The sequence below is a fragment of the Tenrec ecaudatus genome, chromosome 12 (genome assembly GCF_050624435.1).
Source record: "Tenrec ecaudatus isolate mTenEca1 chromosome 12, mTenEca1.hap1, whole genome shotgun sequence".
NCBI classification, from domain to species: Eukaryota; Metazoa; Chordata; class Mammalia; order Afrosoricida; family Tenrecidae; genus Tenrec; species Tenrec ecaudatus.
The window spans coordinates 42,540,540-42,566,546 of NC_134541.1; the positions used below are offsets into that span (position 1 = coordinate 42,540,540).

Below are 26,007 nucleotides of genomic sequence, written 5' to 3' on the forward strand. Positions count from 1 at the left end.
TGTTCCTGTGGAACTATCAGCTTAATGTCCTTCACATTTCTCACACTGTAATCTTTCTTACCAGGAACACATTCACTTCTTTCGCATCAACTTCTTAGCAAACAGCTTTCCATAACTTTCAAATTTCCTTACAGCCAGACATTCTATAATAAGTTAGCCAACTCTTTTATGATTATTTGCAACTTACTCTGACCTTCTGAAACTTACTCTTTCCATCTAGGGTTAGAGGTCTGTTGGGAGTCGCTTCTGCTGCATTGCATAAAGGCTGCTGCGACCACTCTCGGGGAGTTTAATGGTTTAGTTATAAGGGAGAAATGGGGGACCCAATGAAAGTATTTGCTCACTCAAAGTCAGTGGTCAGAATTTCTTTATGACTTCGTGTTTATTTAGAGTTAAACGCTGAGTGGTGGGAGTGGGGCACAGGTTTAAACAGCAGCTGAATGAGATAAGTGTGTCTTGGAGAGAGAGAGAAGTTAAGGGAATTGGGCTGTGTCTGCTTTAGAACTGTTTTAGGAGGGGCTGCAGGTAAAGCCAAACAAATGCTGACAAGCTGGGAAGGGGGATGGTAGAAAAGGTATAGTGGAGGGGGAAACGTGGGACAAAGGGTTGGGAACTACCAGATATATGGGGATAACAGCTTTGTTAATGAGGCACCGGTCCTGGACCAAGCAATGAATATCAGTTAGCTTCTTACTGGTAAGATTGGAGTGTTGCAGGGAGCGTGGGTAGGAGTAATGAGCTTGTCAGAAAGGAGGCATCATTGTATGCTGGGGTAGCATTGGGAAGCAACGAGGTCTGTAGGTCCAGTTCTTCCAGGTCGGGTGAAAGAAGGGGAAGGAGCAGAGGTGCCGTGAGACCAAAAGTAAGGTGTAAGGAGGTTCCTAACTTATTTAAAATATCTCTTCTCAACAGAGGGACCTGGCATGAAGGGAATATAAGGAAGGAATGAGCAAAGAGCTAGTACACCTGGGGCAGGTAAGCTTGCCATCAATATCCATGACCGAGATTGAGGAAGGACTGCCTAGCCCTGAAAATGAGGGCAGGTCAGAAAAGATAGCTTCTGTAGAAGGAAATTTACTCACCCAATACCTTGAGCAATACTCCAGGCTTTGCGAGGGTGATGGGGGTCCAGTCAGGGTCTCCTCAGACTTTGGCCAATCCCAGGAGGATGAACGGTGGGTCAGGAATTGGAAGGACAGCCCCCCATCCCCGCCCCCTCCCCCACCACCACGTGGAGACGCAAAAGGCCTGTCGCTTTTCCAAGGACAGTCGGACTTCCAGTGTCCACTTTAACCGCACTCTGGGCAGGGTTTGGTTGGAGCTCTAGGCTTGGGGCACTCCTGTGACCAGTCCCCTTCTTCTCCACACTTGAAGCAGGCACCAGGTGGCAGTCATTGTTCCCGTACACCCTTGTCCTATGTTGCTCTTCTGGGGCCTGGGGGAATATCCGACTGCAGGGCGACAACTAAGGCTTGGGTTTGAAAATGTACCGAAACCAGGCATTACGGGCTGACTCTGCCTGCTCCTCACAGCTGTTAAGGACCTTTAATGCCATATTTGCTAAATCTCGGAACAGGGTTTGAGGCTCTTTCTTCCGCTTTTTCAAGCATTTAATGTTCACGCATCAGTTAAGCAACTTAAGTAGGTGGCTGGATTCTGGTCAGGCTTTTGAGTGATCTTAAGTTTATTGAAATTGACTTCTTATATGGGAAATGGCCTGAAGTTAAGCCAGGACACACTGAAGCATTTTATTACGGCAGGCATGTCTGTCCCTACCTGCTTGATTGTCAGTTTTTTTGTTTAAAAAAATTAATTAATTTTTAAGCTTTTTATTGGGGCTCATAAGGCTCTTATCAGAGTCTGTACATACATCAATTGAGCAAAGCACCCTTATACTAACTCTAACGGAGTTTTTTGTTTAGGAACCGCTTAGGTCAGGGTCGGTTAACGGGACCTGGTCAGGGTCCTGCTGAGCAGCGAGAAAAATGTGTTCCTTCTTATCTGCAGTCAGGGTGGAGGAAAGGATGACAAAAATATCATGCCAGGACAAATCATAAGTTTGAGTTAAATATTGAAACTCCTTAATATAGGTAGTGGGATCATCAAAAAGGAGCCTAAACACTTTTCAATGTGAGATAAATCGGTGAGAGAGAAGGGAACAGACCGGACCCCTCTCTCAGTCCGGCCACTTTCTGGAGCGGACAGAGGAGAAGGGGGTTCTGAGGTCACGTGTGCTTGCTAACTGGTGAGAAGAATGCAGACTAGGGGTCCTCCAGCGAGGCGGGTAGATCATCGAGAGAAGAGGACGTGGGGGCTCTGGGTGGCCGGAAAAGGGAGAGGGGCGAGTAGGAGGGGAGGCCAGGTGTCAGGCAGGCCAGGTGTCTGAAAAGGTAGACTCCAGAGGGGGTGCAGAAGCAGGAGGAGAGGGGGAATCTTTATTCAAGAGGACTTGGGAAGGGGAGCAGGAAATACAGAGAAAGGAACTGGAGCTTAGCGGAAAGGCGGCCTGACGTACAGAACCTCAGACTATTTGTGAGTTTACTGGCAGAAATTGTGGAGATTTCAGAGGATATTGAAATCAAAAGTGTGGCAGGGATTAAGTTGTTACTTCCCGGAGCTTTCTGACCCCTCCCTCCTGCCGGTCTCAGGGCAGCGACCACGGATTTGTGTGTGGCTTCCCAGTCTGGGAGAGGTCTGCTAGAGGTTGCTGGTGTTGGCTCAGAGGAGGCTGAGCAGGGAGGGAGCTGGGAAGGGGAGGGCGGGGAGGAGAGAGAGAGAAACTCAAAGGAGTCTGAATGGTCTGTCTCCAGTGAGGGGCTGGGTGTCGGAGGCACAGTCGCCTCAGCCTTTGGGAGTTGAGGGGTAGCAGTGGAGGTGATGGTGAGGGAGTGAGGGACTCGCAGAATATGGAGGAGGCCTTACTGGAGGTACAGACAAGGAATCGGGGTTTGGAGAAAGATGGAAGGGGAGTACTGTCAGGGGCCTGATTAAGAGTGTTTTAGCTAAGAGAACTTGAGCTGGGTGACAGGTAGTAGAGAGGGACGGGAGCCAAGAAAGAAAAAGACCTGAACATATAAGATTTTTGATTATTTGTGAGTTTGTTGACAAAAAAATTGTTGAGGCTGCAGAGAACGTTAAAATTGAAAGTGCTATTTTCTGGCTAGCTGACTCATTGTCCAATTGGTATTGAGGCCAAATTTGGTTACAGAAAAAGCCCAGGCATTTAGGGTGGAGACCAGGAGCCAAACCCAATTCAGTAAGGTTGGCAGTTGGCACCCCAAAGGACTGTCCTTGGGTTGGACAGAAGACTTCCCATTGTGTCTCAAACTGCAGGGGGTACGGACAGAGGAGAAGGGTGTCCCCTGGTCAGTCAGGAGGTGGCCAGTAACCCTGCAAGGCATCCGGGTCAGAGCTAGGGTCCTAGTGGGAGAGTCCTGGACTCTTAGAACAGGAAGGTTCCCTGGTACAGATCTGTAGCTTTCGTCCAGCAGACAGGGACTTTAGATCAGAGAGAGACACAATGGAAGCCAAGGAGGAGGAGGGGGACCTGGCTTTATGGCTGGTAAAATGGAGGTTGGTCAGGCTTTTGTTCAGGGTGAGAGGAAGGGAAAGCAGAACATTCCAGTCCAGGCACAAGGTGCAGTGACTGCCCGGCCTAGTGCTAGGAGTCCTGTGATCAGCAGGAATCCCAGGAGGTAACCACAGAGACAAAAGGTCAGAGGCCACATGGGAGAAGAGAGACACAGAGAAAAGATGGACACGGGACTGGCCTTGTCTTCGCACCACATTCAGGGAAAGGCTGTTCTTTCCAGCTCCTCTGGGTACCAGGGCTGCAGAATAAACCCCTGCCGCAGCGCCACGTTCAGCTTCCTGGCATACTTGCTCTTCAGGCCTTTCAGCTAGTTAGCCTCCCGCGGACCCCATGTCCATATGGGTTTGTTGGTCCTCGGTGTCCAGAGTGACAAACAAGACAGACAAGACAGAACGACCAAACACAGAGAGATACTGAGCAGAAGCTGCTTGTTCTGACAGGCTCCAGAGGTCTGAGAGGAGAGGAGGGGTGGGCTATGTCCCAGCCAAAGCAGGGCTGGGATGGCACACAGCCCCTTGTTCCTACCTCTCCTGGGCTTCGGCTCCAAATGTAAAGGTGAAATTGAGGTGCAGGGAGATGGACAGACTTAGCTGACAGGACAAGGGAGAGCAGAAACAGAAATTGCTTTATTAGGGGGAGCTCCCGCATGAGGCTCCGTGACCTATGCCAACAGGTCAGGGAAGTCCTGCTCAGCAGCTGGGGGCACAGGTTTTTAAACGGGTGGTGAGGAACGTATGGCAATTATGGCAATTAGCATCTGGGGTCTGGAAACTCCGAGAATTGCTTGTCCACTCCTTGCGGCTTACTGCAAATCCAGAGCATCTGGTTTCACTGGATATCTTATCTGGCGGTTGTCTTATCTGGCCCCGCTGTCTGCTGCTGACCTTTGGGATGTGCAGGGAAGCATGTGCAGGGCCCTGACCTGCTCCAGCTTAGTCCAAACAGGGCTGCCTAGTTCGGACCCAGCCCAAACAATTATGTCTCAAAATATTATTCTCTTTTGAATTTTTGCCAACTATTTAAAAATATGCCAAGAAAATTAGAAGAGAACTACTTGGTGAACTGAATGGAAGACATCCAAAGAAAAGTAATGCTCTCACATTATGCAACAATATCATGTGCAAGTCAAATTTTGCTGAAGATCATCCAACAACAGTTACAGCAGTACATTACCAGGGAGCTGCCAGATTTACAGGCTGGATTCAGAAGAAGTCATGGAACAAGAGCTATCCTTGTTGATGTCAGATGAATCTGGGATGAAAACAAAAACTACCTGAAAGATGTTTACTTGTATTTTATTGGCTATGCAAAGGTATTCAATTCTGTGTGTCATAGCCAACTATGAATAGTCTTGAGAAGAATGGGAATTGAATAGCACTTAATTGTGCTCTTGAGGAACCTTGCATATAGCAAGAGGTACTTCCAAGTATACAGGACAAGGGACTACTTCATGGTTTACTATCAGGAAAGGTGCACATCAGGGCTGCATCCTCTCACCATGCTCATCCAGTCTGTATGCGGATTATATGAAGAAGAATACATCATCAGGATTGGAAGAAGGCTTCTTAACAACCTGGCGCAGGCAGGTGACCCAACCTTGCTTGCTGAAAGTGAGGAGGACTTAAAACACTTGCTGCTGAAGATGAAGGATTATGGCCTTCAGTATGAATTACAATTCAATATAAGGAAGATCAAAATCCACTCAATTGGACCAATAGGTAACATCACGATAAATGGAGACAAGATTGAAATTGTTAAGGATTTTGTCTTCTTTGGATCCACAATGAATGCTCATGCAAGCAGCAGTCAAGAGATCAAATGGCGCATTGCATCGGGTAAGCCTGCTACACAAGACTTTTTTCGAGTGTTGAAAAGCAAAGAGTGTACTTTGAAGACTAGGGTGGACCTGACCCAAGCCAAGTGGTATTTTCAATGGCCTCACATACATAGGACAGTTGGACATTAACTATGGAAGACAGAAGAAGAATGACGCATTTGAATTGTGGTGCTGGGGAAGAATGTTGAAAGTACCATGGGTTGTCCAAAGAATAAACAAATCTGTCTCAGTAGAAGTATGGCCAGAATCTTTCTTAGAGGCAAGGTTGGCCAGATGGCATCCTGTATACTTTGGACAAGTTGTCAGGAGAGACCAGTTGTTGGAGAAGGACATCGTGCTCGGTAAACTAGAGGGTCAACGATAAAGAGGAAGGCCCTCAACAAGGCAGATTGACACAGTGACTGCAGAAATGAACTCAGGCGTAGAAACAAATGGTTGTGAGGATGGACAGCCTGGGCAGTGTTTTGTTCTGTTGTATGTAGGCTTGCTAGGCATCGGAGATAGCGTGGTGGCAGTGAACTACAACAAAATTTAGAACTCTAAAAATCATTTTGAATTGGGTGTACATAAGTAGGTTGAGCCATATTTGGTTCATGGGCTGTAAACATTTCCCCCTGATTCTACAGCTTGTACAGGCTCTTTTGACTTAGCAGGCTGCTCTAGCTAATGATCCTTGGAATCAAAACTGCCAAGTAAGGGCTTAGCTTTTTGAAAGGAGACCTTGGGCATGCAGAGGAGAATTGGTTTGTGTGTGTATAGGTGTTGAGGGGTGAGAAAGGCCAAGTAAAATCACCAGACAGCAGTAAGACATCTTAGCTCCATCTTTTGTCCTTATTTTTTAAAAAACATTTTAATTGGCACAAAATCCACATATCATACATATAATTCAATAGCTCAAGAATATCAAGAATAGTTGTACAATCATTACCCCAATCAATTTGAGAATATTTTCTTTTTTCTTGTACTCATTGTTATTTGCACCCTATTTCCCACCAACCCCCTCTGCCACACACCCAAGAAACCATTAATCCAGTTAATGTCTCTGTAGATTTATTAATCCTGGGTTTCATATACAGAAAAATATACCACCACCACCAACAAAATTAACAGCAATAACAAAGTAAAACAGAAACAAAAACTCAGTAGAAAATATTAAATACTGGAACATTTAAAATGGGTCAAAGGGAAGATCACATGATAGGATGCTAAATTTTTACCTGATTTCATCTCCAACAATCCACTTTCCAATGTATTCTGCAGCCTAACAAGGCTATTCCCATCCCTGGGCTACAGTCCAGGGGAGTCACCGAAGGCCTAATCCATGTGTTGAAAAGGGAGCTGAGAGCAATGATGACTATGTAATCCCACTCAATGGGACAGAACAGCAGAATTGTATGTGGGTGGATATAATGGATCATGTAAAATATGGGCAACTCCCCCTGCTACCCCAAAATCAAAGTACTATAGGGTAAAAATAAAATTAACATTCCTTAGGGGTGGAGTGGGGGACAGAGGGGATATTGGGGAATTGATATAAAAGAATTCAAGAAGAGAGAAAATATATTGAGATTGCTTGTGGTAGCAATTATACAATATTGCTTGATGTGATTGAACTGTGGTTGTTATGATATCTGAAAGAGCTTCCAATGAAATGATTAACAATTTAAAAACACCCTGAACAACTTTTAAATGGGTCAAAAAGAAGATCAAATGATGATATAATATATTTATTAATAATTTTATTGATAATTAGATCAAGCATAATTGTACAATTGTTACTACAATCAGTTCCAAAACATTTTCTTTCTTTTGAACTCTTTGATATTAGCTACCCTTTATCCCCTCCCTCCCACACCCTACCCTCCAGGGACCCTTATTTTTTATTATATATTATTACTATTATTTTTGCCATATCTTACCCCATGCAATATACCTATTCACCTACAATTCTCCCCTTGAATGGGGTTATGCAGTTATCCTTGCTATCAGGTCCCCTTTCGCCCCCTTGATGGTAATATATCACCCCCCAAATGATAATATATCACCCCCAAAACAATAATATATTTTAAGCTAACTATACTACACCATAATTAACTTTACACATGTCTGATAACAAGACTATTCGTGTCCTTCCACCATGGTTAGAGCGGATTCACCAGAGGCTTAATTTATGTGGGGACCCTGAAAATGGGTTTTGGGCTTTCACTGTCATCCATAGTCTTCTGCAAACAAAGTGATCACAATTCAAGGTCATATACTATTCCCTCCTTCATATTTGGACTATACTATTTTACAGTTCTTGGATCACACAGCTGGTGTGCTTGTTCCATGTGTACTTAGTTGACACCTCACTTAGATGGCTGCTTGTTTAAAAAGAAGTCTTTAAGACCCCAGACGCTATTCTTTCTGATTGCTGAACATCGTCTAGTTTGTTCTCCACACTCTGTTGTAGCTCCCATATCCTTGGTGATCTCTTCATGAGGTGAGCATCAAGCAGGGCCGTGTCATAAAAAAATGATCTGAGAGCGGGGCTAGAATTAAGTGTGAGCCCCCAATCCATTCATACGTCTATGGTTTATATATGCCCCTGGTCCAATTTAGAGACATCATTTTAGAGATTGGTGAGCATTAGAGGTCATTCCCATGGGGAATACTGTAATTCTGTTGATAGTATAAATAATTAGGAATAGTATAGAATCTTAAATGTAGTTGAGAAATGGAAAGTGCGCAAGAATGCATACATGGATGCATAGGACAGGATTTTAGACTAAACCACATGGGCTGTTGACTTGTGTAGATAAAAATGTAAGTGATTGGATACTAGTCCAATCTCCAACCTTCACAGGGCAACGTTTCAATCACTGTCAGTCATAAAGGCAGCATTATGTCTGATAGACTAAGATAGGTCATAAAAAGGCAGAACATGAAAATAACAAGTACATGGTAGTCTTAAGCTGCCAGTTATTAGTCACCCACAAAGCAGAGATTAGAACCAACGTCTAATGACCTCCAAATTTCTACTCTTGGGATGGTAGGGATCTGCTTCTTCTCACCCTGGGCATAGCAACATTAAGTCCAAGGGAGGATTGTGGTTCCTCTCATCCAGTACAGGTGTGTTTATTGTAATGTCCTATTCGCTTAGTGGAGTTTACAAATCGGATTATTCTGGTGTGGCACAGAGTCTAAAATCCCCATTGTTTATAGCATGCAGCCTGGGTCACCTAGAGCTGGGCAGAAGCTACGTCACAAGTACTCATAACATTGAGGGTATTCTCGCTGGTGGTCCATATAAGTAATAATAAGTGATGTCCCCAATGGCAGGCCCCCCTCCTGAATTTTCCACCAACAGAAATGAAGTCATCTTCTCCAAGACAGAGAGTGCCCTCCCCGCCTCCCCCCACCCCCTGCTTCTGGATTTGACTTTCGATTAAACTTCACCAAGCAGCTCTGTAGGAATATCTGTTGATTTGGGATGACCAGGGACTAATGCTCTATGGCAGGAACTGCCTAGCCTTCTCTTCCCCTCAACTTGAGACTCTGACCCCAGGCAGAGGGGAGGCCTCCTCTTTCTTTTCTCCCCCCCACCATCATTTTATTAGGGGGCTCATACAGCTCTTATCACAATCCATACATACATTCATTGTGTGAAGCACATTTGTATATATGTTGCCATCATCATTCTCAAAACACTTTCTTGCTACTTGAGCCCTTGGTATAGCTCCTTATTTTTTCTCTCCCTCCCCAGCCCTCCTTCCCTCCCTCATGAACCCTTGATAATTTATAAATTATTATTATTTTTCATATCTTACACTGACTGATGTCTCCCTTCACCCACTTTTTGTTGTCCATCCCCCTGTGAGGGGGTTATGTGTAGATCTTTATGATCGGTTCTCCCTCTCGCGCCCCACCTTTCCCTTCCCCTTCCTGGTATTGCTACTCTCATTATTGATCCTGAGGGGGTTATCAGTCCTGGATTCCCTGTGTTTCCAGCTCTGATCTGTACCTGTGTACGTGCTCTGGTCTAGCTGGATTTGTAAGGTCGAATTGGGGGGGTGGGTCATGGTAGTGGGGGTGGTGAGGGAGAGGGAGGAAGCATTACAATCTCCTCTTTGAAAGTGAATTTTAAGATGTACAAAGAAGGGGGTGATATATGAGTCATGAACATTGGACAGGCACAGTATCTCGTTGAACATCAAGACTTTTTTTGTATTGTAATTAATTGGGAGAATTTTGCGCACTGTTTTATATCTGGTAGATGGAATTCAATGGTTGTATAATAAGAAATATTGTGAATTTCAGCAAAGAGATCTGATGGTCATCGGAACGTTTGTACATATTATCTGCTGAGGTTTGAAGATATTATCTGTTGATGTCCTCCATGTTAGCTGCTGTTTCATTAGGTTCTGTGGATCCTGAAGCCTGGATCCAGGGCACAGCTGTGTTTACAGAGAAACCAGGAGAGATCTTGGCACCGACTCATCCAGGGGAGGAAGTTTCCATTAGAGTGCCATGTGTGAAGAAGGAGAGAAATGATTAGAATCATAAAATTTTAAACTAGACAGAATCCTCGAGTAAATCTAATTAATGAGAAAATAGACCCCTAGATGCTATCTTGCTTGTGCCATGGCCAAGACTGGTATGCTGTGCAAAGACTGATTATTTTTTTCCCTTCTACTAATTTTAAGGCTTGTTTAATATGGTTAATGTTTTGAAGGTATGCATTCTGTTTCAGCAGCCACTTCCCCTGAAATGCCCAGCCAAGTTTGCCTTTGTTGTCTGTTCTTATTCTGGAAGCTCCACTGAAACCTGTTCTCTTTGGGCGACCCTGTTGGCATTTGAAATACCAGTGGCACAGCGCCCAGCATCACAGTCACACACAAGCCACCACAGCATGACAACGTGACAGACAAATGGTGGGGCAGCGAAAGAGAGGAAGACCCTCAGTGAGATGGATTGACTGAGTGACTTCAAACACCGGCTCAAGCACAGGATGGCAATTGTGAGGATGACACAGAGTGGACAGTGTCCCCCAGGTGGCTGTGGGTTGAACCGGCTCAGTGGCACCTAACTAACGACAATAAGAACAATGGGGTTAAATGGCCTCATCCATACACCACTCAACAAAGCAATATCAGACTACAGGCAAAGGGAAAGGAGTGTAAGATGGCTCTCATTTTCCCGACACGAGTATTCTCAACACTTTATAAAATAGCAAATACCCAAGTATTTCAAAGAATCACGTTTGCCTTTATTTAGCTAGTGCCTTAAGAAAGTAGATGACTTGCTCAGTGCTTCCCAAGGGCACTCGATTCAGTTTGGGTGGCATTATTAGGGAACCCCCAGGAATTCTGTTTGTCCATGTAAACCATGGGTTGGTCTAATGGATGGGGTTGATTGCCGCAGTCCTGCCGTGTGAAAATAGGCTGCTCCAAAAATTTCTTGAACTTTAGATGCACTTTTCATACAGAACAATGTGCCAAGAGATAGTTATCTATCCACGCGATCACAAAGAGCTCGTGGATTTCTTAAATGGCCACGCTGTGGTGAGGATGTTTAGAGAGTGCCCAGACTCCTTGAGTGGCAGCCGCCTGAGCAGGGGAGAGGCTCTGCTATAGGCTCCCTTCCTTGGGGAGGGGGGGGGGCAGTGCTTGAGCAGAGCAGGGCGGAGGGCCTGTGGGGGAGATGAAGGGCTTTTTTTGGGAACAACAGAGGAAAGCTCAATGCTGAAAGGGAAAGGAGGAGACCGGAAACTTCTATTAAATTGTTTATAAGTTGAATTGTTTCTAAACCCGGAACTGACAACTGTGTTTTCACAAAGTAGAAAAAGATGCAACCAACGGCACAACCTTCACGGAGGCACATGCTGAAGAAACCCAATCCTTCCGAAAATCTGAGTGGGCTTTAAAAAATATGGAAAAACCTCCTTAGTTCCAAGAGTGTATAAATCCTCCCAATTTGAGAATTATTGAAGATATTTCAACATGAAGGGACTGTGGAAAGGCTTAAATCGCTACCTAGGCAAGAAATGCCCCCTCCCTGTTTTTACTTCTCTAATTAGACAAGGAAAAATGTTTTACATTCTATCAGCTGAACCTGTATTGTTTTTCATGTTAGGACAAATGTTCTCTGAGAGGTGGGTCTTGTTTGAGGAAATGTCAAACTGTCCAGCTGAGATTTATTGGTGATCGTGGCAGGTGCCAAATGTTTCTAGACTTTCATATATGCATTTTTTTCACCCCACTGGCAGACATTTCTGGAATCAGGTTAGGTTCTCTGTGAAAAGAAAGCAAATGTCATATACTTAAAACAGTGCAATACATAAAAGCCTAAAGAAGGCATGCAGTGGATGATTTACATCAGCTGAAAGGAATTCTTTTTTCACACTGGTAGCCAAGGTTGGGGAAGGCAGCTAAACCGGGACCTGTCACTTAAGGCACAGGCTTGTGGTCTCTGGTGTCTGGGTGGGCCAAAGAGGCATGAATTATAGGAGTGTCATAAGATTTGCTGGCTCGAAGATATTTACCCTCCAATGTCCAGACATTTCTGCTTTTTATTTCGTCCTTGGAGAAGCATTGACTGAGTCCAACTTTCCCACTAAATACCCCTAATAGCAAGTCGAGTTAAATGGGAGCCTTTTGAGGAATGCTTTGCTCTACTTAAAAAAAAATCGATAGACAGTTTGCATTTCTTATGTAGCTTGCTTTTATTTAATATGAAAATTTAATCCATCCTCAACTCTCAGGAAAACTCATGTTTGAGGAACACAGACTATATTTATCTACATGTCTTGAGCATGTTTTAGGATATGGTCTAACGTCATGTCTTAGAGTATGGTCTTGAAATGTAGCAAGTTTCTCTTAAACATAGGGCCTTTCTGGTCTTGGGTTAATGATGGTGCCAGAAATAGTTGTGTGGAACACAACTTTCTCTGTGATTGGTTTATTAAATGTACCTTGTAGGGACTGGTCAGTTTTTTTTAATGAATAAAACATTAAATAGGATTGATTGAGTTCTTTATCTAAGCAGTCAATCTGACAGAGGTTTTGAGATAAACACAGATGGACACACACGCAGGGTTTGGGAGAGAAAGAGACACATAAACGTAAAGAAAGAGGGAGAGAAAGAGGAAGAGGGAGAAGGGGAGGGAGAAGATAGAGAGGGGGAGGGGAGGAGGAGGGGCTGGGAAGAGGGGGAGGGAGAGGGAGACCCTGAAAGAGAGATAATACCAGTCAAGGGCTGCAACACTGAAGACAGCAAAAGACAGTAAAAAGTAGCTGAGAGACAGCAGAGTCCAGCAGCAGAGAAATAGCCCCTGCGATATGAGCAGCGAGAAGCATGGGGCCCGCAGATAGCTGTGGTCAGATGGCCTGCCCTTGCATTCTGCAAGAGGGCCCCGAGTACTTCCATGCAGGAGACTTGCTGACAGAGGGGGCTGCCTCTCAACACTTATCAGTAGAGCTAAAATAATTGCCACACTTGCCCACGCAGGGCTGAGGCCAGGTCCAAGTGGGCCCTTGCAGCAGAGGCCAGGGTGGGGCTGGCCTACATGCACAGCAGAGAGAAGGAGAGGTCATCAGCTAGCATGGGTCAGAGGGATCTGAGAGCTGTTCTGGCTGAAAACTCCTAAGTGACAAAGTCCAACCTCTCTTCCAGTTCTCTCTAAAGTGACTGTGATCCTGATTTTTAACCTGCCCCATTCCCTAATAAGCCGCTTCACAGAAAGTACCGTCTGCAAATTCTGAGACATCCCAGCAAATGACCAAGTGCAAAGCTGGGAGGAAGAGTGCTGGCGGTGGGTGGGTCAGGGAGGAGAGGGTGCTACAGATGACGTAGTGCTATCATAGCTTGGAGGAACTGGATATTTGGAACAACTTTAACCACCACCTCATAGCAATCAGCTTTGCGCTGATTGTTATGGAAGACATTAGTCATATATCTTTCCTCCTCTAAAGGAAGGTCCTATTTTGAGATACAAGGACTTCAGCCATTGTTCGGTGGGTTTTCCTGGCCTTGTCCTTTGAAACGTCCACACATTTTCCCGTAAACCGTCATGTGTTAATTCATTCTTGCTTTAGGAGGAGGAGTTTAGCATCGGAGATCATTGTCAACTGGGAAAACAGTATCCATATTGCAAACGAGAAACTCTTTAGTGAAAGCAGGGACACTGACGAATACGAAATGTTAACATGAGAAGATAAACTTGGATGGAGGTCTGAGGGGGTCTACGTGCAGGGGAGGAGCGGGCAGGTTTTGGCGAGAAGCAGAAGTAGTAGGGCGAGGTTAAAAAAAGCAAAAGAACAGAGATAGAAAGGACAAATTTTGCTTACTTCCAACTTGATTTCCAGTCTTAGTGGCATGCTTCAGCTCCAAGTTCAACTCCGCTTGAATGGCTTCAAACACGGCCCAAATGGGAAAGCAGCTGTCAGTGCCTCAGCTCACGTCTGTCTCACTGTCCTGCGGATTTCTAGGTGACTCTGTAGCTTGATCACCTGCCCCAACAGCTCTCCACTGCCCTTTGTGAGCCAGAGCGTCTTCATCTCATTCTTCTCCCCAGACTCTCATGCACATATTGGTAATGATGATGATAAACACCAATCAATCATCAAGCAACTTCTGAAATCACCTCACTTCTTGGTAGGCTGTATGGTTCTGCCAGAAGTCTGGATGCTCAAAGGACTTAACGGAAGTTAGTTTAATGAAGGGGCCATTGACAGTGAGGAATGAGGAGGCTAAGAGGTGATAGTCAAAAGACCCAGGACAACCTCGGGAGGCTGCAAGGCTAGAGAGAGGAATGACCCCTACACCAATACTTGGTATGTGAACTTGGAACTGCCGAAGAAGAACCTTCTGATGGGAGCGGAAATGGTGTAACCCAGCCACTGCCAGCATCGTGGTGAATTATGGAGGGAACACGAGAAATAACTGCATGACCTCTCGCTCTCCTTTGATTCTTTGATCTCTAGCCAAGGCTTCCTGCTGGCATAGGCTAACCAGAAATCACAGGACAATGGCATATAGGCCATAAATGTCTGGCTCCTGTGACACGTGAAGGGCAGGGATAGGAACAAAATGTAGCCGGCGGGGTAAGCCCTAAATAGAGGATATTACTAGCTAGTAGTTGCCACCAAGTCAATTCTAACTCAGTTGAGCCGCCTCATGTCAGTCAGAGTAGAATTGTGTGCGTTAGTATTTTCAATGGGTGAATTTTTGGAATCAGGTCACGAAGCCTTTCTTCCAAGGCACCTCTTGGTGGGCTTCCACCCCCAACCTCTCAGTTAACAACTGAGCATGCTAACCTGCGGCACCACCCTGGGACGCCAAATAGAGCAGGTTGTTGTTAGGTGCTGTCGAATCAGTTCTGACTCACAGGGACCCTATGTACAACAGAGTAAAACACTGCTTGTTCCTGCACGGTCCTCACAAGTGTTCTCATGTTTCAGTGCACTGTTGCAATCGCTGTGCCAATCCAGCTCATCCAGCAAGCATGCTGTCCTTCCCCTGGGCCTGGCCTCTACTGAGGGCATGTCCAAAGGACTTGGACTACAGGTAGCCCTCCCTTCAATTCTTGAAAATGCAGCCTCAGTTCAAGATGTTATGATCATAATCTCTTTCCTGCATGGCTTAAAAAAACTTCAAATTATTCTAATTTTCCCAATTTGCAATCTAATTTCCTTTTATAAACCAGCATTTCTTAATTTTAATATAAACAGCTGGTTCACGTGTAAGATAAATGCATACATTCTGGGGCATGGTCTGCACCATACACCATGAGCTAGGCTGTAGTTCTATTCTGATATCCTCCCACTCCTGAAAACACATGGACTTGCATACAGAAATGGTTTCACATACCCATGGAATTATCTGTATTCATAAACGTGTATGATCAATTTGCTGGAAAATTACTAAGCAGGTGGTTCTGGAGCAGATGCTCAGTAGATATCTGTTAAAAGGATCTGTATTACTTTGGACACACAGAGTGGATATTTGATGTTGATATGTTGAATGCAAGCGGATCACTGCAACTATGCCCGTGGCTCTAACATGAATTTCTAAACTATGAGTCTGAGCAGATTATGTATTCTGGGTGCTTCCTACTGTCAAGATATTTTAGTTAAGGTGGAAGTGAACTCTCTGTTGTCCAAAATCCTCAGCCTCATATGGATATTTGAGTTTTCTTTTACCTCTCCCAACACTACCCATTCCCCATTTATATTGAATCCATTGCCAGTTCTGGAAGTCACACTCAAAGCAGATACTATCTGTGTCCTACTTACAGTTCCTTGACACTTAACATATTTCAGGCACACCAGCAGAAATCCCAACTGCCAGCAACAGGAACGCATTCTGCCCAAGGGCCTCTCTGGACAGCAGGCTCTGCTCTGTCCATGTGTAGGAAGATTACAGGGCCAGGGAGTTGCTGGTCCCTGGAATCATCCTCTCCAACAACTTTCAAGAACTGATGTGTGCCTACTCCACCTCCTGCCTTCCTGGGATATGATACCTCTCAGGTGTGTCTTTGTCTTGGTATCACAGAATTCTCCCCTTAGATTAACTCCCATTGCCCAGAGTGGTAACTTGGAACAGGTGTCTTCTTATTTGCCTCCCTCCATTTCTAGTCTCATTTTCCACTCCTCTGCTAGCATTTCTTGGGACCATCTCACAGGTGAAATACTTTCAATGAGATCCTTGTCTCAGGGTTGGTTTTGGGTAGAACTTAACCATTGACACCATTTCAATATTCCCTTACCTTTTAAATATAGCCTTAATTTTTTTCCATTATTGATGTCTAGATTCCTATTTCCTTGATTTTAAAAAAAAGAGTTAAAATGATATAGGAAAAAAACACCCCAAAATAACAATAAAGTAAAATGTTCAAATCTTCTTTATCATTATGGCCCCACCTCCTATCCTGGTCTACTATCTGTAACTTGTTGCATAGTATTTGCATACTGTTTGGCATGTATGCATCAAATCTTTTTTCTTATAGTCATACTTTACATTTAAAATTGTAACTACACAAATACATGCACATCTAAACATAGGCATATATATGAGTGCATATATCTATGTATTAGGATAAACTAGGGAAACAAATCCACAGAAACTCATGTATAAGAGAGAGTTTTATATAAAGAGTAAGTGTACATTAAGAAAGCATCCCAACCCAGTGCTGCCCAAGCCCACAAGCCCAACATTAGTCCATATGTCCAATACCAATCCACAAAATCCTCGTCCATCTCACAAAACACACACAATGTTGCCAACAGCAGAATCAGTGAGCATGTAAGCATCTCAGTGCTGGCAGGGGGCTCCATACGGCTGCTCCAGCACCCAGGGCTGCATTGGGATAGGTCCATGTGCCTTCTCCTCAGGGATCTCTTGCAGGAAGTGAGCCTTGCCAGCTGAAGTAGGGAACTGGCTAAGTCAGCTGCACCCTGGTCCAACCATCACAAAGCAAGAGACCTGAGAACTAGAAAGGCGAGGCTCACCAAGCCATTTATCCCTCCACTCTTCAATTAATCCCACACGTGTTTATCAGCCAGGTTGGCACAATACACTTTAACTATCTCTATATCTATCTATCTCTATATGTATATCTAATGATATCTTTATCTATAGCCTTTATCAGAGTGGTAAGCCTGGTCTTGGTGATGATTTTGAGTAGTCTTCCATACTTTCTCCGGTTGTGTCCAGGAATGTCTGATAGGATTCTTTTTGGGACACTTGGTGATGGTAACTGGGCACCATCTTGTTCGGTCCCAGTGTTCGGGAGGCTGGTGTTCACATGGCTGATCATCCACTGGGCTAATATCTATATCACACAAACCTGGGTTTGTATCTATATCAACACAGCCCTCTCTTATGCATTGTCACATATATGTAAGAATCATCTGGGGATCTGTAAGAGTCTCCGGGGCAAGCTCTTTTTCTTTCTGACTTTGTATTGTGAACTGGGCAAACGTTCATAGAGTAGATGTAGTAGAGTGAATCCTGGCCATAGTCTTTGTCATCCTCATCAAACAAAATTTTCCTGATGGGTCTGAGTAAGGGACGGTAGTGGCAGATACTGTTAGGATTTATGATCCGGTTAAGAGCGATTTTTTTTTTTTACAAAGTTACGTTTAATACTTTGGGGTGAGCCCCACAGGAATAAAAAACACTGGGAAGGGGTAACCCCCTCACTCCCCAGGTGTGGCCCAGGGGGCGAGGGGCTACCTGAGGGGAAGGGAGCACAACAGGGACCCGCTGCAGACTCAGGGCAAAGGGAATGCCATCGGTGCTGGGACCTGTGAGCACTACAGGAGGAACGCGAGCGTGGTAGGACTGGCTCCAGGCACACAGGTGGAGGGCAAGAGGGTTGGACACGAAGCCACAGAGCTACTTGGGTTCCTCCTTCTTCTTGTTTGCCTTTTTCTGCTTCTGCTGCATGATCTCTGAGTCCCTCTGCTTGCGGGCAGCAGCAGAAAGCCCGTCATCTCGGCGCTTTCCCTTAACCGAGTGGCCCTGCTTTTTCATATTCTTCTGGCGGGCAAGCTCGCGTTGTTTACCGCGGGTCATGGCGACGGCAGCGGCTCCCAAGAGCGATTTTTAACAGGATTAATTGTGATGGTTAAAACTTGGAACTCTCGAGAGGGGAATGGCCAGTTTTGCCATCATGCTTGATTTAAAATGCACCGTCTCAGGAGCAAGAAAAAGCAGCAGGAGTGGGGTGTCTTTTGGACCCTGAGATCTCTGTGCACTGACCTCCCAATCGAAGATCAGAAAATTGTGGCACCAGAGAAGCGACAAAAGGGTGGCCGAGGACCATCAGCAGCAGAACCATGAGGCAGAGGAAAAGACAGACTGGTTGGATTCTTGGCCCAGAGAATGAGAAAAGCCTTTGGGCAGTGGAGTCGACTGCCTGAAGATCCCTAGTTAGGGAGGTAGGCTGGTGGACCTAGAGAACTGGAGCTGAGTACCTTTGGGCTGAGGCTTATGGTGACGCTTTTAGACATTTATTGTTAGTCCTAAAAGATCTCGGTAGCATTGCCCAAGCAGAGCAGTAGCCAGTTCAGCGGGCTGAGGGCCAGAGAGAGGCCTGTCTAGAGGTATGGCCGGAACAAGGCTGTCCTGACTGAACTGTAATCTGTTAACTTCCCTACTAAACCTCATAGTGATGAGTTTGACCTGTGAGTTCTGTGTGAAGATTGCAATGAATTAGTGAACCCACCTACGAAGTAGAGGGCACTGTGGGAGAGATGATTGCTATTGGAATTGCTAAAGAAGGTTGGAAAGTAGAGGCATGTCTGACCTCTACTTCATAGGGATCAGCCTTTGGTTGATGATGGTGGTCCTTTTTCTCCTCTTTTGTGAAGTCAGAGAAGACCACACGTGGACTCCACCCTTTTAAGCAGCAGAACAATCTTCCATCAATTCATAGACATTTAATATCATGTCATTGCCATCTCCAAAAATGAAATGCTGCTTCTATAATTTCTTCTCCATGGTTTCTGTTTTCAGTCTTCCTCTCCTAACCCTTCTGAATTTTGTCTTGGGCACATGCTGCCCCTTTGATCACAAGGTGTGAATACTTCCCGAATGTTATCTCCACCCACTCCCACACCTGCTCTATGGTTGGGCTGCAAACTGAGCCTTAGGAGTGAGTTCATTTCCAGACCTGGAAATGAGTAGGGGCTTGGGGCTTCCCGTAGTCTTTATCCAGGCAGTAAGTCGTCTTTTTAATGGTTTTGAGTATTGTCCTTTATTTTTCTCCCATTCTATCCAGGACCATTTGATTCTTTTTAGAGCATCTGGTAGTGGTAATTGGGCCCTGTCTAGTTTGTCTTATCTCAGGGTTGTGGAGGCTGATGTGCACATAATTTATCAGTTCATTGAACTAGTTTTTTGCATGCATCTTTCATGTTCTTCAATCTTCTTATTTTACAGACAGTAAGACCAATATTTGCATCTTGTAAAACAAACAAACAAAAAACACCCTCCCAAACCTCATGGCCATTGAGTCAATTCTGACTCATGGTGACCCTGGAGAACAGGATAGAACTGCCCCTGTGGGTTTCTGAGACTATAACAACTTGCAGGATTGGAGAGCCTCATTTTTCTCGCATGGAGCTGCTAGTGGTTTGGAACCGCTGACCTTGCGTTTGGCAGCCCAATATGTAACCACTATGCCACCAGGGCTTTTCAAACTCCAGCTGAAACTCACTGAAATAAGATGTGGAACATTGTCTCTGTGGACTATGCTGTGCTAATTGACTTGTCCCCCAGGAACATGACCCTGTACTCCCTGGCCCAGTGACTGATTCCCTCAAGGTCTTTAGTTACGTCCAAGAAGGTTTTATAACCTTGTCCCTTTTATGCTCCATTCCATTCATGGATATACTTGCAGCAAAGGAAAATGGATGTACTTGCTGTATAGAGTGATTATAAAGATTTGTGGATATGCCCACACTCTTGCCTTGACAAAATTCACCCTGAATATCTAGCCATGCATCTACTCATAGCTAACCGTTATTGCAGGGTTGTCTGTATAGCAGTATTTACCTCTGGTGCCCTTAACTCTTACGCTCCTCCCAGTGTCTTCCACAGACATGATCATATTTTGCTGATCTCTCTCTTATTGTATATTGCCTTCCTCTTCATCCAAGTTCATGCACGTCTAATGCCCACCTGAAGGTGGTGGTGCTGGAACTATCCAGTGAGGGGTTCGGTAAAAGCAAATACCTACACTTTATCCTGAATTATGAGCTATTTCACACAAAGAGGTTTAGAATATTTTCATTTTTTTCCTGAAAAGTGAGTGATAGGTCAAGCAAATTTGGGAATTTATGTTCCAGCCAATGCTTTAGCCTTCCTTCCTCTCCCACCCCTAAAAGCATAGTGCTCACATGCTGGGTTGCTAGCTGTAAAGCCAGCTGTTTGAAAGCACCAGCCACTCTGTTGGTGGAGAAAGATGAAGCTTTCTACCCCAGTAAACATGTACAGTCTTGGAAACTCACAGGGACAGTTTTATCCTGTCCTGTAGCGCTGCTCTGAGTCAGCATAGACTCAACGGCAGTGGGTTTGGATTTGGCTTTGGGCTCCCCTCAGCTCCCCCTCCAGTAACCATCAAATGATGTTTCTTTTAGTGTGGTAGCTTCTCCTTGACTTTTTACCACGGTGGCCTCTTATAACATCTGTCCTTTGGGGATTGGCTTCTTTCACTCAGCATAATGTCCTCTAGGTTCATCCATGTTATGGAACGTGTCTCAGATTTGTCATGATTCTTTATTGTTGTGTATGTACCATGCCACTGCATGTATGTAACATGGTTTATATATCCTTCCCTTGGTGGGCCTCCGTGGCATTTGGACTTTGGCCTATTGAGAATAGCATTTTGATGACCATGTATGTGCATATATTGTACTCATGTGACAACTCTGGCTTCTTAAGGCTGTAAACCAAGTGAAGGGGCTGCGGGATCACATGGCCTTTCTGGAGAAGCGCTGGAGATGCTGTTGGGTGAATGCTGGGCTGTTCACAGCCAGGTTGATCTATGTGCCCGTCACATCAGCACTATTTTCTTTATATTAAGTACACAGTAGGTAGGTTTTAAAATCTGGAAGTGTGAGACATCTTCTTTCTCTTCTTTAGTCGTGCTTTGCTTATCTGGGGTATCTTCTTTCCATATAAAGATTTAATGGTCTGGTGATTTTCTTCTATTGTTACTGATCGGCTCAAGTTTTTTTTTTTTTACTTTAGGTTGCGTTACTTTAGGTAGGTAGTGTGCTCCTAGAAACATGTCTGTTTTGCTAGGTTTTCAAATTTGTTCTTGTACAATTCTTCACAGTATTCTCCTTTTTCTGTTATTTTTGTTTAGCTTGATTATGTGTGACATGACGAACTTCAATTCTTATGTGCATTATTTTGCCTTTTCTTTCTTAGATTTGCTAGTGGTTTGTCAATCTACTCATCTTTTCAAATAATCCACTTCTGATGGTTTAGTGGTTTCACATTGGGCTGCTAACTACAAGGTCAGCAGTTCAAAACCACAAGCAGCTCCATGGGAGGAAGAGAGGCTTTCTACTCCTGTTAAGAGTTACATTCTCAGAAACTCAAAGGGGGCAGTTTTTGTTTTTTCAAATGTGTCCCTCATATTCTCGTAAACTTGCTCATCCTGTTGATAAGAGCAAACAGCCTACTGCGCGTGACTCAGGCTCCTACACACCTTATTCCCCTTTGAAGTTTCCGACTTCATCCCTCTGGCGGATTGCATCTACCCCAGGAGTCAGCTAGTGCATTGCCCAGTTAAGCATCCACCCAGGATTTCAGAGGGACTCAAGAATCCTTGTTTGGGGCTAGAACCCTGGGTTTGAGGTTTCCTAGAGTAGCACTCCGAAGCAGTGTGTAGAAAGGTTGTCATCTCTAATCCTAGTGTGTATATGTGGGAGGCGGCTGTCCCCGTTACCTTTCTCATAACTCAGGTTCCCAGGCTTGTTTCACCAAGTACATTCATTCTTTTGGTCAAGTTGTAAGAAAACAGTGTACGTAGCTCTAATACCAGTCCCCCCCCCCCCCAAAACCTGCCATGCAGCGATGAGCAAGTTATTCACTCAACACAGCTCCATTTTCCTTATCTGACAGTTAGGTGAGTCTGTCAATGTCTGAGTCCCTAACTCTAAAACTCTGCGTGGGATTTTGAATTCTGTTCTGCCACCAACCTGGGAGCTTTGCCCAATAATCACGAGAATGTCAATGTCTGGGTAAATGGATATTTTGGGCTAGCTCTGAAAAAACCCAGAAGTACATATTGCCTGCTGATTTTGGCACCTGGACAATCTGAGCAGGGCCATGTCCAGCATCTTACCATGATCGCTGCTAGAAGGAAGGGCAAAGGGATAGAGTCTGGACAAGCTGTTTGGAATGAAGACGACCAGCCCCCAGACGAAGAGGGAGAAAATTGGTTTAGGGATCACAAAGAAATCTTTAGCCTCCACGTTGGAAATGGTTCCTGATACCGTCTGAAAGCCACATTCTCAGACAACAGGGAAAGCTGTAAATAGACCCGCACAGTTATCCAAGCATAGCAGAGTAGAAATAAGGGAAAGCCAAATTAAACAGTCTCAACCAAAGTTTTGGGTGAAAATGTAAATGTGGCTCATGTTTTCAGAACGGGGAGATCTGTTCGGAATACTACTGACAGCAGCGTTCCCTGGGAGCCACCCCCCGCTGGCAGGCTTGTTCTGCCCAGGCCCCCGGGACACCTTGGCAAAGACAAACCTTAGACGCACACTGCAAAAGGGGGCCCTCACATCTCTGAGGACTTGCAAGATCCAGAGTTGATTCTTACAAAATTGAAAAACATTGATAAAGCGGTTATGGTAGGACTCCAAGATCACGCAACTGAGAATGATCATCTCATGGTGGAATTCAAAAAAGAAAAGACAGCTTTCTATTTTCACATATTTTAAACTTACAAAAAAATTGCAAGTATTCTAGAAAGAATTCTTGTATTTACTTGACATTCAGCATTTTACCACATAAATGCTTTCTCTTCCTTCTCACTCTCCTTCCCTCCCTCCTTGCTCCCTTGTGTGTATATATATATATATATGTATACATATAAATATATACTATGGACACATGCAGAGACACACATATAGGTGTAAAGTAAATATATTTTTTCAAAAACTTTTTGAGAGTTAGTTGCAGACATCCTTACCTCTAAATATTTCAGGGCCTATTTTCTACAAACAAGAGCAGTCCCTTACATAAATATCATAATGTAATAGAAACCAGGAAACTTGCATTTGCACATTAGTATTATCTAACTTATAGACCTCATTCAAATTTTTCAAATGGTCCCACCATGTTCTTCTTTTTTTTTTTAGGATGCCAAAACGGTCATTTTAAAAATTAATTTTAATTTATTTAAAAAACATAATGTTATTGGGGACTCATACAACGCTTATCACAATCCATCCATCCATCCATCCATCCATCCATCCATCCATCCATCCATCGTGTCAAGAACATTTGTACATTTGTTGCCATCATCATGTTCAAAATATTTGCTTTCTACGTGAGCCCTTGGTATCAGCTCCTCATTTTCCCCCTCCCTCCTAGCTCCCCCCTCCCTCATGAACCCTTGATAATTTATAAATTATTATTTTGTCGTATCTTACACTGTCTGACATCTCCCTTCACCCACTTTTCTGTTGTTCATCCCCCAGGGAGGAGGTTATATGTAGATTCTTGTAATAAGTTCCCTATTTCTACCCCACCTTCGTTCCACCCTCCAGGTATCACCACTCTCACACTGATCCTGAAGGGATCATCTGGCCTGGATTCCCTGTGTTTCCAGTTCCTATTTGTACCAGTGTACAGGCCAGTAATTTTGTGGTATGTCCCTCAACCTAGGTTTGTCTGATGTTGTGGAATTTCCTTTTAGCTCTATGTGCTGAAGTCTAAATGCCCAATTGAGACATAACTGGCTATGGTAATAATCTCTCTAGCCCAGAAGTTTTGAGCTCGTTCAAATTCTTCTTTACTGTTTTACTCTTCTTCTCCAAGCACAAGCATGGTTCATTTTCCCTATAAGGGTTCTTATGAGAAAATCAGCTATCTTGTTTTTTGAAACTAGATTTATTAAATTATTGCCCCCAGAATTAGTCCTGGGTACCACACATGCATTCATCAAGTTGATCAGAATTATATGGCAGGAAGATTAAATATGCATTAAAAGTAGGCCAGGGAATAGACTAACGATGTCTAGATCAACTTATTTAGGAACTTAAACTTTGAGTTGTAAATCAATCTATATGTTGTTGTTGTTAGGTACCATAGAGTTGGTTCTGACTCACAGTCACAACAGAACAAAACACTGTCTGGTTCTGTACCATGCTCACAATTGTTAGGTTGAGCCCATCGTAACAGCAATGCTGTCAATGCATCGCATTTGAAGGTCTTCCTTTATGCTGCCCTTCCACTTTACTAAGCATGATGTCCTTTTTCAGGGGGTGGACTGTCCTGATAACATACTCAAAGTACATGAGACACAGTCTTGCCATCCTTACTTCTAAGGAGAATTCTGGCTGTGCTTCTTCCAAGACATTTGTTCATTCTCTTGCCAATCCATGGGGTTTTCAATAGTCTTCCGTAGTACTATTATTCTAATGCACCAATTCTTACTTAATCTTCCTTATTCAATGTCCAACTTTCAAATGCATATGAGGAGATTGAAAATACCATGACCTGGGCCAGGCATACCTTATTCTTTTAACAACTCCAATCTTTTCTCCCTTTATCATGATGTTATTTTTTGGTCCAGTTGTGAGGAATTTGTTTTCTTTACATTGAAGGCTGCAATCCTGGAGTTTCATCAGCAAGTGATTTAATTCTTCTTCATTCTCAGCAAGCCAAGCTGTGTTATCTGCACATCACATGTTTTACTAAGCCTCCCTCCAATCCTGATGTTGCCTTCTTTATATATGACTACATGGAAGTTCATATATGACCTCACATATTTCTCTGAGTATTTGTCCAGCATGCATAATTAACAAGTATATTGAGAATATACAACCTTGATGCACACTTTCCTTGATTTAAAATCATATAGTATGCCCTTGTTCTGTTTGTACAACTGCCTCTTGACCCTTGAATAGGTTCCAAGTGAACATAATTAAGTGTATCTGGGTCCCTTTTCTTTTCAATGCTTCTAATAGGTGGTTCTGGTCAACTCCATCAAATGCCTTTGCATAATCAAGAAAACACAAGTACTTTTTTGGTATTCTATGTTTTCTGCCAGGTTCCATCTGTTGTCAGCAATGCTATCTCTTGTTCTAAGTCCTCTTTGGAACCCAGCTTGAATTTCTGGCAGGTCCTCCTCAATGTATTCTTGTAATTGCTGTTGAAGTTTTGTCAGCAAAATTTTACTTTAAGGCTATTGTTCTATCGTTTCAGCATTCTGTTGGGTCACTTGTCTTTGGAGTGGGAACAGATATGAACCTCTCCCAGTTGTTTGGATAGGGAGCTGTCTTCCAAAGTTATTGACATGGATAAGTGAGCCTTCCAGGGCTTCCTCACCATGCTGAAACATCATTTGGAATTTCATTAATTCCTGGAGCCCTGTTTTTGGCTATTGCCTTCAGTGCAGCTTCCCTGAGGATCATCCATTCTTGATGATATGTTCTGTCTTGATCTGGTTGAATGATGGCTGCTTCTTTTTGATATATCGACTGTGTGTTCCTATGATCTTCTTTCTAATTCTTCTTTACTGGTCAGTGTTTTCCCCATAGAATCGCCTAAGATCTCAGGTTTGAATTTTTTCTGTAACTCTTTCAGCTTGATTCATGTCCTTCTCTTTTTTCTTTCTAACTCTAGGTCTTCACACATTTCATTAGAATATTTTACTTTTTCTTCTACTTTGAAATTTTCTGTTCAGTTATTTGGTTTCATCATTCCTTCCATTTGCCTTAACTCTATGATTAAGAGCAAGTTTTAGACACTTTTGACATCCACATTGATCTTGTCCTTCTGTAATATCTTTTTCATAATCTTTTCTTTCTTCATGTATTATGATCTTGATGCCATTCCACAACTC

At 43.9% G+C, this 26,007-nt stretch overlaps 1 protein-coding gene across 1 annotated transcript; it reads right to left on the reverse strand.

The window, feature by feature from the left end:
- Window positions 1-17,527: 17,527 nt before the first annotated feature.
- LOC142422453 (small EDRK-rich factor 2-like) lies at window positions 17,528-17,999 on the reverse strand. The gene has a single exon (XM_075527835.1). It carries the CDS (start codon window positions 17,985-17,987, stop codon window positions 17,808-17,810), a length of 180 nt encoding a protein of 59 aa, XP_075383950.1. The 5' UTR covers window positions 17,988-17,999; the 3' UTR covers window positions 17,528-17,807.
- Window positions 18,000-26,007: the final 8,008 nt, after the last annotated feature.

Bases quoted from the DNA above. Each gene is read 5' to 3' on its own strand.
- LOC142422453 (XM_075527835.1), bottom strand. From the start codon at position 17,987: ATGACCCGCGGTAAACAACGCGAGCTTGCCCGCCAGAAGAATATGAAA.